Raw genomic sequence first — 15,948 nt, 5'->3', positions numbered from 1 at the left:
TCCAGTGAGCTCAAACAGGAAAGCAGCTGGGAAAGTTGGCTCTGTCCTTCCCCCCTCCTGCTGAGATAGTCAGGGCTTTGGTAAGAGCAGATAAGAAACAACCAATACTGTGGGTGTTCAAAGCTTTACTGCTAAAACCATCTTCTGAAAGAAAACAATCATACAATCCTTTGGCCACAGAAAGGCAGGAACCTCTCCTCTCCTTCCCCCCTACACCCATCTTGCTCCTGTCCTTCCCTGCTAAATAGCAATTAAGTAACTTCCCTTTGTGTCTTAATGAGCCACACAACTCAAAGGGAGCAATTACAGGAGCACCTCTACTGCAGATCAGGGGCAAAGTCTAGAGACCTGCTACAATGTCAAGGGCCTGGGAGCCTTCTGCAGGGCCTGCCCGTGGGACCTGTGTGTGCGTGATTCACTCAGACAAAGCGAGGGGAAGGGTAAAGAGGAGCATTGGTTTGATTCTTATTTCCCACATTTAAAATCGTCCAAGGAGCTATAATTCAGCGAGCGACTGCTGTCAGTCCCTGAATCCAGGGGATACCTGGATTTGTTTAGTCGGGGTTCAACGCTTGCTTCCAGCTGTGATGGCTTTCAAATTACTTGTTCTCTTCAAGATGTTTGGGACAAAGAGGAGCCCCGAGGCTCGCTCAATGCTCTCGATGGGAACCAGGAACCGTTCCAGGGGGATTTTCTCATCCACGGGGCTGTTGGGCATCACGTATGAGCGCAACTCGATCTCCCCGCTCTCCTTTTCCAGGATGAGCACCTTGAAGAAATGGGTGGGGACGGCCACGTTGTTCTTCCCAATCACCTGGTACTTGACGTACATCTTCCCATCCGCCTCCATCCTGCACCAAGAGCAACATCTCATGTTACCTCCTAGTCTGGTGCCGTATCCGTCCCCTCAGCCCTCCACCGCCACCCCTAAGGGACCCCCCATCCCACAGCGTGGCAGGGACCAGCCCTACTTCTGTGGTAGGGCTGTAAAAATGGTGCTGACACAGAGGCTACGGGACACGGTGAGGCTGAGCCATGTATTGGGTCTGCTCCCCTCAGATCTCTTCCACGCTGTCTCTCTTTAAAAGCCTTTCCAAGCTATTTCCTGCTGCTGAAGAGATCTCACCACGAGACAGCTGCTCTTTAGCACTTCGTGAAGATTTCTGCAAATAAAGTTGTGCTCTTAAGTGGAGAAATTCCATGAAATAAGAACTGGAAGTTTTATTCTGCAGGGAAGGGGCTGCAGTCTCATGTGCTAACGTAATAATCTAGTAATCTGCTACTACTGGATTGTTAAAGACTGCGAACAAAAGCGACTTGGTTATGGTGTAGCTCAATAAACCCACCTTTACTCACAAAATACACAAACTAATCCTAAGAAAGAACCTTTCTACAGGTACTTTCCACACCTGGTCTCACCTTGACAGGTCCCCCCCCGTTTGGGAGCAGCCAGGAGGCTGCATGCCCTCAGCCTGCTTTCCTTTCCCAGCATCTTTCGAGCGCGGTCCCAGCTTGGCCCTCGTGTTTACCTGGGCAGGTAAAGGGGTCCTGTGCAGACATAGACGTTCTTGTTGTTCCTTGCCAAGCTTCTGCTGTACTTCTCAAGGTTATTCCAGGCATTCTGGTTTAAATGAGGAACCTAGAAACACAACCAGGGCAACAAAGATGACAAAATCAGTGGGGAATTTCCTCACTGTTCAAAGTAGTAACACCTGCCTTTTCCGTAACATGTCTCACAGCATCCCAGGGACCTTCCAGAAGAGATCTCCACTATCACCTCTGCTCTGGACACTGCCTACAGCGAGGTCCCTGTTTGCACACCCAGGAACAGAACCCACTTGCCTCATCCCACAATTTTTGCAGGCACCCATCGGCCTGTTTAACTTCGCTCCTGCAACGCGTTGTGCTGAACGGCTCCGAGGAGCCCCCCGGCAGGCGCGTTGCGGGATCACTGTCGTTTAGCAGGAAATACAGCACCCCCAGGTGACTTTGGCCACTTTGGACCCTCTCTGCCTGAACCACTATAAGGACAAACTTTACAAGGTCATGTATGATAGGACGAAGGGTGATGGCTTCAAACTGGAAGAGGGCAGATTTAGATTAGATATCAGTAAGAAATTTTTCACTCTGAGGGTGGTGAGGCACTGGAACAGAGAAGCTGTGGATGCCCCGTCCCTGGAGGGGTTCAAGGCCAGGCTGGACGGGGCTTTAAGCAATCTGGTCTGGTGGGAGGTGTCCCCGCCCAGGGCAGGGGGTTGGAACTGGATGATCTTTAAGGTTCTTTCCAACCCGAACCATTCTGTGATAAACACACGGAAGAGCCGGCGGCCCCCCGAGGTGGTTTCCAGCGGGGAGCGGCGTCTGCCCTTGAACAGGGGCAGCTCCGCCTTCCTCCCTCCGCCCGGGGCGAGTCTCCCCGCGGCGAGTCCTACCTGGGGGGCGACGTTGCTGAGGTAGAAGGTGTCCCTCATGGCCTTCTGGCTCCACTTGTGGTTGGCGGCGGCGGCCAGGTGCCCGCGGTCGAAGCCGCTGCCGCGGTAGTCGGCGTTGGTGGCTCGGTGGTACTCGTGAACCGAATCGTCCTCCTGGAAGTCGCAGGCGGCGCGGTCGGAGGTGCCGCTGAGGGTCTCCCGGTTGAGCTGCTCGATGACCCACAGCGCGCTGCGGCTCCGCGGGTCGTAGCACAGCACGTAGGACTCGCGGCTCCGCAGCTGCGCCAGCCCGGGCAGCCCGTACTTGGTCAGCTCGCCGGAGGCCGGCAGCGCCGGCGGACCGGCGGCCGCCGCCACGGCGGGCACCACGGGCAGGCGGGCCAGCAACCCTTCCGCCGCATCGCCCTGGGACCGGCGGCGGGCGGTGAGGGCCGCCCCCAGCCCCACGCCCAGGGCCAGCGAGGCGCCGGGCAGCAGCCACCGGCCCCGCAGCATGGCCGTGCGCTGCGCCCAGCCGGCGGCCGCCGCTTAAACGGGCCGCGGCTTTCCGGCGCTAGGGCCCCTGCGCTGCCACGGGAGCATCGCCCCTTTAAAGGGCGAGAGGGCGCTCGGCGGGCAGGCTGAGGGGAGGCCGCCATCCCCCGGCGGCGAGTGAGGCAGCGCTGTGCAAAGAAACCATTTTATTGGGAAAAACGAGAGAACAGCGTGAAACCGGAGTCCCGGAACGTACAAAAATAAAGAGCGGAGCGGTCAGCGAGGCGGCGGGGACCCGCGACCGCCCCCGGAGCACGGCCTGCCCTCCCGGGCCACCAGGGCTACCCTGAGGGCGGCCGCAGCGGCCTCCTTCGGGAAAGCGCCCTCCCCCGCCCCGGCGAAGGCAAAGCAAAACCTCCTTGCCCGGGAGGAGGTGGCGAGGGAGGGGGGCTAGCCCGCCCCAGGGCTCTGCTCGCCACGGCTCCCTGGGCTCCCCCTCAGCCCCCGTATCACAGAGGGCACCGAGAACCGCCGTGGTCAACACCCGCGGCAGCGTTAACTCCAAGCTCATCACCAACAGGAGATGTTTGCACAAAGCCACCCGTTCAGTTAAAGGAAGCATTATAAAAATAGTGTTTAAAAAGAAGCATAAAAGGAGGAGTTTTGAGAGTGATTAAGTGTTCTCTATACCGGCTCTGGCAATTCTTTCCAGACAAGGTAAAAAAAAAAAAAAAAAAAAAAGTGTTATTGTTATTTGTTCCTGTTCTTGGGGGAAATGGCATTTCTGAGAAGAGTGCTCGGAATGGCTAAAACAGTCACTGACACTCATCGAAGGAAAATGGCCTCTTTCCCACCCCACCCCCCTCCCCCAAAAGCAGCTCCTGGCCTTCACTCCACTCACTGTCAAAGTGCAAATAATTCTAGCTTAGGTCACAAAATTCAAACGCAAAATCAGTGTTCTGAGTGGCCACCATCAACAGCTTCATCTCCGGTATCCTGTTGCTTCTATCTCATTGGCAAAGCCACAAAGTTCCCCAAAGCCTGAATTACAGCAAGGTGCAGGTAGAGCAGACCTCGTCCTCCCAGGAAAAGCTCCTCTCTCACACATCCAGCACAGGGCCCTGTTTTACCTCCCAGAGGAAGATGGGTCCCCCTTCCCCTTCCTGGCAGTAGTCCTGTCCTCGAGGAATGCGCTGTAAGAGCTATTTAAGCATCCTCTGTTTAGGCCCCTATGAAACAAGGGGTCCCCCAAGGCACCCCAGACTAGCACCTCCCAAGCCAAAAAACTGCCTCTTCAGCCAACCTCACTGCTCCTGCAGCAGATTAGGACTGAAAGAAATCACATTGGAAATGTCTCGAGGGTGGAGCGGTTGATATTCGGCCACAGAGGCAAGAAAACACTAATTAAATACCGTCTGACCTCCACAACAACACAAATACCACCAAAAGCCTTTGAGGAATAAAGCCAAGGAAGCTCACAAGGAGATTCAAAAGCCAGTTACAAGTTAAGACTTTCTTTTCTCCCCTCAGGAAATCTGGTTTTGCTCTTGAAGAAACGAGAAAGTCTCCAAATAAAGAAATGGATGTCCCAAGTCACTGAAAAGTACAACTTCTTTCAACAGCCCTTTTCAGCAGCAGGACAGAAGTCCTACCACAGAGGAGGGGATAAGGAGGAACATAAAACAGCTTTTCATGTAAGAACCAGCCTGTCTGGGTGTATTAAAGTCATTACAAGTTCTCCCCAAAGAAGAACTCTATCAATTTAGTCTGGATAACGCTAGAGAATTTATCCCAGAGAACCCTTCCAGCAGCCAAAGCTCTTATTGCGTCCCATTGCAAACTCCTTTTAAAAAGCGTTTGCCGTCATCCCCTAAAGAGAAGATGGCATCATACAAGCCCTTCTCTGTAGGAAGGGAGAAGACAACGTGCCACCCGTACCCAGACAGCAAACTGCACTGCCACTCGAGTAGCCACCTCCCGTGTCTCCCTTGAGTGCTACAGACCAGCACCTGGCTCCGAGCTGGGCAACGCCACCACAGGTGGTCAACCTCAGGGCCCAAACACTTCTCTGAAAACAAGCAGAAGTTCATCTACAAGTAATTCTTTAATCCTGATTTGCCTGCTGCCTTCTCAGGTTATTTTAAGGAGACTTCTAGCTGTTCAGAGCAGGAACCCTCACGGACACTCCTGTCACTAGTGAGAAAAGCGTTAATGGAACCCTGCACTTGCCAGGGGGACCCAAAATGGACAGCCCAGGTATTGGGAAGGTGGGAGCAGAGCTTGTGCACAGAATGTAAGAGAGCTACAGCGGTATTCAGAGCAGCTCTGAGGCAGAAGTGTTTGGCAGACCCTCTGGTTCTACATTTGTGCCTAACAGCTAGCCGTCTGGCCATACGAGGTCTGACTACTGGCCTCTAGTGCAGGGTAATCTAAAGGTGAGACCACGAGACCACCTGGAATAGGTCAGCAATACAAGACAAGAAGAAAATCCATCCAGCGGTTAGAGCAGACAGGATGCTTCATCTCATCACCCAGCTCTCCTGGTTCCATGTTTCTTGGAGGAAAACACTACCCTCTAGAAAGGACTGCAGCAGAGAGGGGTACTGTTAGCCACAGGTATTAATTACAGATTGTTTTAAGTCTTCAGTTGCTCTTTCTCCACCACAGCAGCAACACCTGGCTGCACCAGTGTTACTCGAGCATCTTCTGAAGAGGCAGAGATTGCTTGGGATTGCCAAGAAGAACATAGGTACATGCATCAACCTGTCCTCTGGTCTCCTCACCCACCTCTGAGAATTACAGTAGCCTGTAAAGAACTGGCCTTCAGTGAAGGAAATAGCCTTCAGCTTTTTTACTAGTGTTGACAACATCCCTCCTGCTAGGGCGATTCTAGGCCATCAGCAGCTTAAGCAGACTTTCCAAAGAACACTGACCTTTAACAAATCAATACCCATAAATACCAAAAACTGCAGTGTCAAACAGCTATGCAGAGGTGAGCCAGCACAGCACGGAAAGAAAGGGAAAAGCACGCTGGATTAGTGTTCACTCAAGAGCTGCTGCACCACCCAAGCACCTGTGTGCTGGCAGTTTCTCCTTCTGAGGATTAGAGTTTCTGACCAGCTGGACACTGCTGGCAGGTTAGCAGTTCTCTCCGTAGTTTGTCAATGTCCACCTGAGCCGGCTCCACTGTATTTGAAATGCACAAATTTCCCCCTCTCAGGAGGGACGAGTGTCCAACTGTCTGTGGACGACTGTGACTCCAACAGGACCAGTACACAGAAAGAGTGGATCAGCCCCAGCAGTCAGCTAATGACCGAAATGCTTGTATGCCCACTGGTATAGACCAGAAAAGGACTCTTAATTGTAGGTTGGACCTGTACCACGTCTTCTTCAAGGTTACTGTGACCAGAGCTTACTCAGGGCAATATTATGCAAGCCACTGAGGCAGAAAACCCCAGTGCCATGCCTGTACAAGCCCCTAAATATGTCTGTCTTCATTGAACGCAACTAGATGCCCATTTCTTGTATTTCAGAATCCTGATTGCAGCTGGATGTGCTCCAGTCCAGAGCCAGGAAAGCAGCTTGAGGCCTCCCTGCAGCAATAAGCTCCTGCTCTAAGGCTGTGCGTAGTAAGGCTCGACTTCAAGCTACACTTCACTCATTGATTTAAAACCACCAGAGTCTCGCTTTCGGTGTGACCTGGTTGATAAGGCGATTCTGGATTCAGGCAGTTTCAGTGCACAGAGCCACCAACTGTAACCGTGTCCTCCCATCTCAGCTTCTCAAGATCTTTCCCAGGCAAAGGGGTCCAAACGGCCAGATGTCAGATGACAATCACCAGAAGCTGATGCCATCTTCTTTGCACACCCCAGGGATGGCCAAGTGCAGACACGAGGGAGAAGAATCCAGAAGCTAATTGAATGGCAGGATGTGTGACTTCAGTGGAATACATTCTATTCACAGGAGGAAGATCCTTCTATACCCAACAACCAAAATCCACTGGACTCAGCCTGTCCCTTCCCCATCAGAAGTTACTCCGCGCGTTACTTCCATGATACAGGAGTACATCCCTTCAGGGATATGCAGACAGACGGCTTCTTTCTCCCAAGACTTAAAGTCATTAAAAAAGATACAAAGAATTGCTTTTAGAAGCACAGAGGCATTTGCGATTTGAAAAAAAATCTGGAGTGCAGGACCCAAGTAGATGGGGAAGTAATCAGTCCTTGACCTAATAAATAGAGTAGAAGGAAGTCTTCAAGGTGGCCAGTAGCCCAAACATGAAACCTGAAGTCCTGCAGGGACCACCAGGAACTTTAATCCACCACGCTGCACAGGGGCATCTCCCGGGATCCGCTGCCATACAGTTTCTCTGACACCTTTTGTTAGGCTTGTGCACTATTTGGAATCTTGAAGTTCCTTTGCCTTCTTCAAAATCAGATGGACATCAGAGATCGGATAATCCTGTGTCAATGAAACGAAGGGATGTAAGTGACTGCCGAGCGTTTCTTGCACACACTGTTTCCCTTAAGCAAGGCAAACCTTGACAGCAGCATTCCTTGCCTATTATAACACACCGCCATGTTCAGTTACTCCCTCAACAGCTCACAGTTTCCTGTTTTGTAACTGATCAAGCTTCAATACCCTTCAAGAAGGTTTTTGTTTGTTTTTGTTTGGTTTTTTTTTTCATTTGTCCTCCAAGGGTGCAGTAAGCTGGCAACTACAAGGGCTATCTTCATGCCAGAAAGCCTTATCAAAGCCAGTATCTTGCACAGCCCAAAGCAGGAACTGGCAGAATCGGAGATATCCTACTGTGCAGTGCAGGTGTTTCCAACCCTGGGCTCTCACACAGCTCAGAACTAAACAAAAGCCTCTGGCCAACAAATGCAACATTCTTACATAGGGTTTCACATCTTTGCTCAAAATTATTCAAGTTTTTTGCAAACCAAAGGAACAGTAGAAACCTCTAGTCCATGACAACTTCTCTGTAGGCTAGAATGGGTGCACAAGCAAAAGATTCACACTTCCAGTAACGAGCACGCTGTAAGATCCCCTAAGACTTTTCTGCACTCAAACATCCGAGGTCTGGTACTTCTCATCAGCCAGGCGTACGCTCTCTCATACTGTCATCCTCCCTCACAGTACTATTTTAAGACTCGCCAAATTGCTCCCTATGCCCACTAGATTTAATCCTTACCTGTAGCAGCCTCATGTTCAGAGTGAAGTCTCCTTCCAGCAACTGATCCCGGATTAGTCTGAAAGATGGAAATTATTCCAGCTACTTTTGACTCTTTAAAGAGGAATTTTAAAAACAGACTATGCTGTGCCCTTTATAAAGCCTTTTGTGAACAGTGACTATAACTTATTCACCAGATGCCTTGACACATTTCACTGAATTTTTTTAGAGTTGGAACGGACCATAGAGATCATCTAGTCCAACTCCCAACTCCAACATGCCTACAGAAAACTCCCGGATCCACAGATTTAGGTAAAAGAAGGAAGAGAAGAGCAAGAAGGCTACCTAGGTACTTACGTCAACATGGCACAACAGACGAGCAGAAGAAAATCAAAGCGCTTATCATCAGCAAAGAGGGAGTCCCAGATACGGATGACATCTGGCAGCAGGAACTCTTGGGACAAGAGCAGCGTCAGCCAGCGGAAGGCAAAGAACTGGGGTTTGATGTTCTGTTCTTGCTGTCAGACATGCACCAGGCAAAGAATGAATACGTGCTCTCGGCCAATTCCCTACAATAAGAGATGCACCCCATGTTTCCATCCCCATCTCCACCCCAACATCACTCTAAGCTGCCAACTCATGATGGAACATCAGCAAACCCACTGCCTCCTTTGAAGACCCTCACATTCAAGCTAGACAGAGGTTTCCAGTGCAGCCGTGCACCACGTCTACAGACAAGCCAGAAAATGCTCCTCTGTCCACAACATGGAGTAAAGGAAGCTTTTCTTCCTAAAGGCACTATTTGTGTTAGTTCCGTTAAACTTGCCAAGTAACTCTAATGTTCCCATTTGAACAGCATTTTATCTGCAAAGCCGCAGCCCTCCCCCTCTAGCAGAGGCACTGTTTTGTCAGGATTTCCTCTCCTTTCCAGAAGCCCTGTATTTATCAAAAGGTTTACTATTCACAAAAAGAAACAAAGATGGAACAGACTTCGCACTGATGGTCAGTAACACACACTGTAAGCACTTCTAGCCTAAAGCTTTCTTGTTTTCCACTGTTAAATCCAAGGAACGATACATTTAATCAAGGTCAAACGAGTTCAGGATCCTGCTGATATTCTTAAGGACCAGATGCTGCATGGCCAAAACTATTTCCTGGCAGTCACACAGTAAGCAGTTTACTTTCTCCCCACTGAATCAGTCACCAGCCAACACTGGGTCACGTCACTGTGCTGACAAACCATCTTTTGGATTATAAAATAAATATACCTTGATTTTTCTAAACACAAAAAAACCCTCAGTGATTTGATGAAGCTGGAGTAACAAGAACAGATTTCTCTTCCCAATTCTCCTTGGACTTTCACACCAAGTGGGTTGTAATACCTGAAGATGTTTTCAGCAAAAGCTGCTTTCTACATGTTCTACAAAACCCACACCAACCCAAGGGACTGAGAGACTCATGGTTGAAGGAGAATGATAGAATTAGGTGGGTGGGATGGTCCAGCCTGCTGGATTTCACTTTTCTTCTGGAATGATCTCCATGCAGTTTAATCAGTGTTGTCAGGGCAGCCAATGGCAATAGGAGTGTGTGCGTGGAGGAGGGGGCTGGTTTTTGTTTTGTTATTAAAGACAGAGACACAATTCCTGTAACCTCAGATTCAAAGGAACTCTACAGAAAAACCTCATGTTTTCCCTCATGACTAGAAGGGAGTGAAGACTCCAGCCTCAGCCCAGGTGACATGGGATCGTGGCCAAGTCGCTCCGGACTCACAGCTGGCAGCTTTGCAACAACTATTGTTTGCTCTCGCGGTCAGGCAGGGGAGGAAAGCCTTGCTGTGTCAGCTCGCTCCAGGCTTACTCCAAGGAGCGGTTGTTTCAGTTCATAGATAAGAGCCTCTATGCCCTACAGGCAAAGCCCTTCATAGGCTCTCTCAAACTTTCTATTCAAGCATAGTAACAATTTAACAAAATTGGTTGACATTTAATGCACTATTAAGTTCCACTCCTCGCATTCCAACCAAGACTCAGAAAAACGCCAAGCTCCTCACCAGTTTCAAATACAGCTCCACATCTTTTTCCTTCAGAGTAGAGTAGACCTTCTCCATTTTGTAGGTAATGCCACACTGAGAATCATCCAGGCTCTTAATGAAGTTGTCCCGAATTTCAGCCATTAGATTGGTAAAGCAGAAAAACGTGTCTGCTTCAGCATGTTCTGGGAGGAAAATGAAAAAAAAAAAAGGTATGGGAATAGAGGAACCATCACTGGCAGAAGCAGAGAGACTGTTCTTGCTCCATAATCTGGTTGCTGTACTGGATTCAAGTAGCAGATCCCACAAGATCGTGGCTTGCTTGGTCTGGGACAAGTCCAGACACTTTTTTAAACTAGAAATGTCTGCAGAGTCACTGCAACCACAGACCCTGTGTGCAACACAAGGTCTTCATGATATCGGGTCACAAACCAGTTATCTTTGCCCAAGAACACCATCTGCTCTTCCTGCCATCAGCACACGCCCTCAGAGCTCCCATGAAGTAGAAGCAACAGGCAAAGCGCTCCCATTCCATTCTCTTCTTACCAGGTATTATATAGTACAAGGAAACAAGAGCTTCTACATGGATTTTAAGTTTCATGAAGTGCAACTTGGATCCATGCAAAACAAACAGGAAACCCCTTAAAACCCATCACTTCCCATGTCCTCACCACTCGCAGCCCATTCAGTTTCTATCAATCTTCTGCGGTCCCCAAAACTCCTCCTCTCTTGCTGTATGTGCTTTTTGGCCCCAAGCAGTCAACAAGAGTTGTTTAAAGCAAGTCTCGCTCCTGACACAGCACTTTACGCAGAGAGCATGCCGTTACTGAGCAGCCAAGAGTCTCTCACCTTTCCATTCGCTGTTAGGATCTGTAGCAAAGGTGTAATAAAGAGGCCCCACGATTTCATTCATCCCCTGAACGTACGCTATCCCGGGATTCAGCTTGGCGTAGATGAACAGGATTCGCTCCACCACTTCCCAGTGAGCTTCACAGCCATTGGGCAGAACTTCGTACTCGCTCAGAGAATTCGGTGTCGTTTTAAGAGGGGAGCTCACCTGAAAAGCAAGGCAAGACTAGGGCTGATTCAGGATAACCAACCAGCACACATTGCTTTGTATGTGACAAGATTGGCTTTTAATACACATAGCCCCCCAAAAGATTTGGGCAGCCAAGCAGGCGGGTTTTCACATAAAACAAGACAAGTAACTCAGCACAAATGCAGTGAAGTCCTAGCCCTGGCAATCCCTGAAGAACAAAGCAGCGTGTGCAGCAATAGAGAGTTGCCCTGAATCATTGCATCACCTGATCCCACGCGGTAAGAAACCACAGCAGTTCCACTTCTTTGTTAGTAGGATGAGGAAAAATATAAATCTGTTGTGGTAGCCAGCCACCTTCCCCAACAGCATGTGGCACTTGGACTGTCACGCTCACGAAAGAGGAAAAAGATAACACACATTTCAGCAGATACCCAGCTCTTTTCCCAATTGCAAGTTTATGAGATCCAGTTTTGGAAGATTAAGTAAATTCAACTTCAGTAAATTAACCCTTCCGTGTTTTGCTCCCATACAGAAAGGCACCTGTCAAGCATAAAATACTTGCATCTTCCTGCACCTTCCACCAGAAGTCAGGAAAAAATAACCCTTAGAATTAAACACACCTCTAATTTCCTACCAACCATGATGCACATCAACTGGTTCTACAAAGCTGCCTGGCCGCCAGAATGCACAATACCTGCTGGAGTATTTGCCCAATTCCACCATACAAGCAGAGAGAGAAAGAAAAAAGCCCAAGAAACACCCTTCCCCTTATCAGCTAAGATGCCTTGCCCTACAGACAGCCCCCACCGAGGTCTCACATTCGTAACCCCGCTGCGGTTCCGTGCCACCGTCTGTGACTTGAGCGTGGTCTGCTCCACCCGCTTGCGCAGCGTTTCAAACTCATTTTGGGGGTCCAGGATTAAAAGGCAGGGGTAGTCCGTTGGGCGCTGGAAGAATGCCATGTCGGGGTACAGCCTCCTAGGATGGACACAGGAAGAAATCGGGCATAAAAAGCAGGAAGTACATGCCCCATCTTGAATGGAAGGTTCAGTTTAATATTAAACTTTGTTTTCAAAGTACAAAGTGTTAACCAGACCACTTGGGTTCAGAAACCTGAGTCATTATGCCTCACACACCTGACATCTTTGTCTATCTGGAGAAGCACTTCGTTATCCTTAAAGTAAGTATTCCATCGACTGTCTGGATTTGGATTGAGGGGCTGAAGAAATAAACAACAGAAACAGAATAAGTATGTTTCACATGTATTGAAATTCATATACATGGATTTAACATTTCTGCTGTCCCTCTGTCATCTAATACCAGCACACTCCTAGCACATCAGGTTTGATCTTGTTCTCTCAGTAGCTACGTTTAGTGTTGCTTCTTCACACAGCGTGCAGGAAGCGGATCAGAGCTTGTGAAACAAGAGAGCATGCAGGTTCACTCAGAGAGGCAGAAGCCAACTTTTCAAATCCCTTTTAACCTGCCTCTTAATGACTTTTGTTCCCAAACCAGGTATCCTGTCCCGTGTCAACAAGATTCCTGATTGCAGCTCCAACCTGTACAGCGGAGATGGTCTTTGTACTTAGGGGTAAGAGTTTCCCACCCACACAGTACTTCAGTGCCGCGGTTATTCGTTACAAGGATCCCCTTCTATCTCAGCTCTGAGAAGGCTGATTAAGCACCATCACTGTGCCCAGGAAAAGGGAAATACACATTACTAGGAACAACCTATCCTGTATCTGACCGGTTTTCCGATATGATAAACTTAACTCCCCCTCCACACACACACACTTTCCTCTCTCCACATCAAGATCCATGTGAAGTTAACAACTAACCAAGAGGAGAAGAAATAAAAAAAAAAAAACCCAACATTCCAAGAGATTCAAAGATCACTGTAACCTGCCAACATGTGGAGTTTTACAAACATGTGAGTTTTACAGCACCGAGGCCTCCAGTGATCACAGCGGCACAGGTGACTGCACACTAGCGGAGAAGCTAATATTTGGGACCAGTCATGGAAGCACTTGTATCACCTTACAGTCTCTTCTGATCAGTTACTTCATTCCCTCCCCCAACACATATACTCTTAACAGTGCTTTCAGAGAAGGAAAAAGTCAAGGGATGCCCGAAATAGTTAATTAAAAAGCAGAAATAGAAATAAGTCTCCTGCCTTCCATGCCTTAGCCTTTTTCATATCCTCTGTTCAGATTAGCCAGCCCTGAGTCCACCACGGACCTGACTTCTCAGAAGAGCACCGCTTTACTAGAGGAACCTGTGATGAGCATCTCCCTTTCCCTTGGGGACCCACAGCCTGGGCAGCTGCCCCCAAAGGAGGGGAGAAGGTATACGCATAGCTGAAAATAAGCTCTTCAGAACTACTGGTGCTTTGCCAATAACTCACACTGAAGGCTACTAGGACCTAAATGCCAGGCTGGTACCTAGGAACCATCTCTCCTGCTAACAGGGCAAAACAGCTGAGAACAGAGCCAAGAGCAGCCCAGGGGTTCAGACTTCAGAACAAGCAGTTTATAATTCTGGGGAATTTTCTGCAGCCCAAAGGATTAACAACACTTACATGATCTTCTAAGGTCACATCTTCCCTTGAAACACCCAGGTTGGCTTTGGCGATCCCAGGCTGGATAATCATTTCCTTTAGGAACTGGGAATACAGATCCCTTAAGGAAGAAAAGGGGAATTAGCATTGAAGCACAAGATTAAGTCAACATAAGCGCCCAGACTGAGTTAAAATAGATCTCTCTGTACCATCCTGCTCCGCCAGAAGGCATTTGATTTTCTCTTCAGCTGAGTTCAGCTGAAAAGGTCAATCCACCAGACCCAGGAGAGAGCCTACAGAACAGCACATTCCACACAAGAACAATTTATTTTATGAAGGTACTTAATTATTTAAGGAACTATTCTCCTTCTCTGCAGACATCATTAGAAATAAAGGAGTAAGTACCCATGACCTCACCTCTGTTTCTTCAGCAAAGAGCTCCATAAGGCTTTCTCTAAAGGGAGGTAGTTCAGGAGTATCTGTACAGAAGACAGATGCACACAAATTAGCATTTGGAGAATGAGCTGGTGTACCTGCAAGAGGAGCAAACCAAACACAGCAGCTCTCTGAAAATACTAGGAGCTTTCTCCAGAAAGCCTAGTACTTTGCCAAGAAAGAGTCAGGAATATTTCAGGGACTGGTTTTCAACACAGAGCCATTTGCAGGATTGCTCAATAGCACACCTGGCCGGAACACACTCCTAGCTTAATACTGAGGGCTGTTCTCAAGCAAAGAGCAGAGACAGCCACTTTCTACCACCCAGAGCGATGGCTGTCCTGTGTCTGCAAACTGCGATTATGCCAGTGCTGATCTCCACAAACTACTGTCGATTCTGAGTGGCTTTTAAGCTCTGGAATTTGTTTGTTTGTTTGTTTACAGTTGTAAGTGCCCCAAAATAGCATGCACTTAAGCAACCGGCGATAAACAAGAAGCGCCCCAAGCGAAACCCACCTTCCAGCAGAGGCAGCGCAGCCCACCATCAAAGGGAATTCCTGCGGAACGCCAGGCAGAGAGAACGCCGTTAGCCCCAGCCTCCTCTCCGCGGTTCGCTCCCCACACCGACAGCCGAGGCGGCGCTTTCCCTCCCCGCGGGGCAGGGAGTCTTCTGAGGGAGGACGCTCCGGGGGTTACAGCCGGTGCCTCCCACGGGGCGGGTGCCTGCGGCGGGGCTCGGGGAGGGACAGGGCACAGCAAAAGCAACGAGACCCACAGGGCTCTCGGGGAGGGGAGAAGGAAGGGTTTGGGGCTGTGCTGAAAGGCCGAGCGAGGACCGCTGCGGCCTGACGGAGCTCGGGGCTTCCAAACACCCCCGTCAGCCTCGGCTTCCCGACCCCCGCCGCCTCACAGCGGCTCCCGGAGGGGATCGCTTCGCGGTGGCTGAGGTGGCCTTCAGCCGCCGGACATCCTGCGGCCTGGCACCCCGGGCCACCGCCGGCCCCGGCCCCCCCCCCCACCTCCAGCCGCGGGGCCGTGCCCAGCGCCCTCCCCTCCGGTCCCCCCCCCCCACACACCCCCCCCGGGCCGCTCACCGCTGAAGCAGAGGTCGCGGAGCTTGGACAGAGCCACCGTGGGTTCGCCGAGCACCTCCTGGAAGTCCGCGATCCTGAGGGGGAGCGGAGCCGCGACCGTTATAACATTTGTTTACCGGCACCCCCTCCTTCCCCCGAGCCCAGCCCAGCCCTCCCCGCGCAGCCCCGGCGGGGGACGGGCCCCGACACCGACCTGCTCTGGTGCAGCCGCGACATGGCGACCCCCGCGCGCCGCCGAACCGCTCCGGCTGGAAACCCTGCCCGCGGGGGTGGGCGGGGCCGACGGACCACGCCCCTTTGCGGCTCCGCCCACTCGTCGGCGGTGGCTCCGCCCCCCCGGGCCGCCTTCAGGGAACCATAGAATCATAGAAGGGTTAGAGTTGGAGGGGACCTTAAAGATCATCCAGTTCCAACCCCCCTGCCCTGGGCAGGGACACCTCCCACCAGAGCAGGTTGCTCAAAGCCCCATCCAGCCTGGTCTTGAACCCCTCCAGGGATGGGGCATCCACAGCTTCTCTGGGCAACCTGGGCCAGGGTCTCGCCACCCTCACAGCAAAGAATTTCTTCCCCAGATCTCAGCTCAATCTCCCCTCTTCCAGTTTAGAGCCATTCCCCCTCATCCTATGGCTCCCCTCCCTGATCCAGAGTCCCTCCCCAGCTTTCCTGGAGCCCCTTTAGGGACTGGAAGGGGCTCTAAGGTCCCCCCGGAGCCTTCTCT

The 15,948-nt window shown here is 50.5% G+C and overlaps 2 protein-coding genes across 4 annotated transcripts; both read right to left on the bottom strand.

Moving 5' to 3' along the window:
* Positions 1–109: 109 nt before the first annotated feature.
* On the bottom strand, positions 110–2,938 carry ENDOG (endonuclease G). Its single transcript, XM_074161225.1, has 3 exons — positions 2,433–2,938; positions 1,530–1,639; positions 110–851 (listed from the first exon to the last, which is right to left on the bottom strand). Exons 1-3 carry the CDS (start codon positions 2,925–2,927, stop codon positions 566–568), a joined length of 891 nt encoding a protein of 296 aa, XP_074017326.1. The 5' UTR covers positions 2,928–2,938; the 3' UTR covers positions 110–565.
* A 2,796-nt stretch (positions 2,939–5,734) lies between these two features.
* Positions 5,735–15,462, bottom strand: TBC1D13 (TBC1 domain family member 13). 3 transcript variants are annotated; one of them, XM_074161148.1, is made up of 12 exons: positions 15,424–15,462; positions 15,231–15,304; positions 14,653–14,693; positions 14,119–14,180; positions 13,723–13,822; positions 12,281–12,363; positions 11,963–12,122; positions 10,955–11,162; positions 10,127–10,290; positions 8,437–8,597; positions 8,101–8,158; positions 5,735–7,367 (listed from the first exon to the last, which is right to left on the bottom strand). In XM_074161148.1, exons 1-12 carry the CDS (start codon positions 15,444–15,446, stop codon positions 7,302–7,304), a joined length of 1,200 nt encoding a protein of 399 aa, XP_074017249.1. In that variant the 5' UTR covers positions 15,447–15,462; the 3' UTR covers positions 5,735–7,301. The 3 variants fall into 3 exon arrangements, with proteins under 3 accessions (XP_074017249.1, XP_074017250.1, XP_074017251.1); XM_074161149.1 differs by adding an exon at positions 13,911–13,994 and having other exon boundaries at positions 15,231–15,430; XM_074161150.1 differs by lacking the exons at positions 10,127–10,290; positions 10,955–11,162 and having other exon boundaries at positions 7,302–7,367; positions 15,424–15,446.
* Between the last annotated feature and the right edge of the window lie 486 nt (positions 15,463–15,948).

This window comes from Numenius arquata, chromosome 19, assembly GCF_964106895.1.
Source record: "Numenius arquata chromosome 19, bNumArq3.hap1.1, whole genome shotgun sequence".
In the NCBI taxonomy this organism is placed as follows: domain Eukaryota; kingdom Metazoa; phylum Chordata; class Aves; order Charadriiformes; family Scolopacidae; genus Numenius; species Numenius arquata.
Note: the sequence above shows the minus strand (reverse complement) of the source record. Positions and strands in the feature narration are given on the sequence as shown.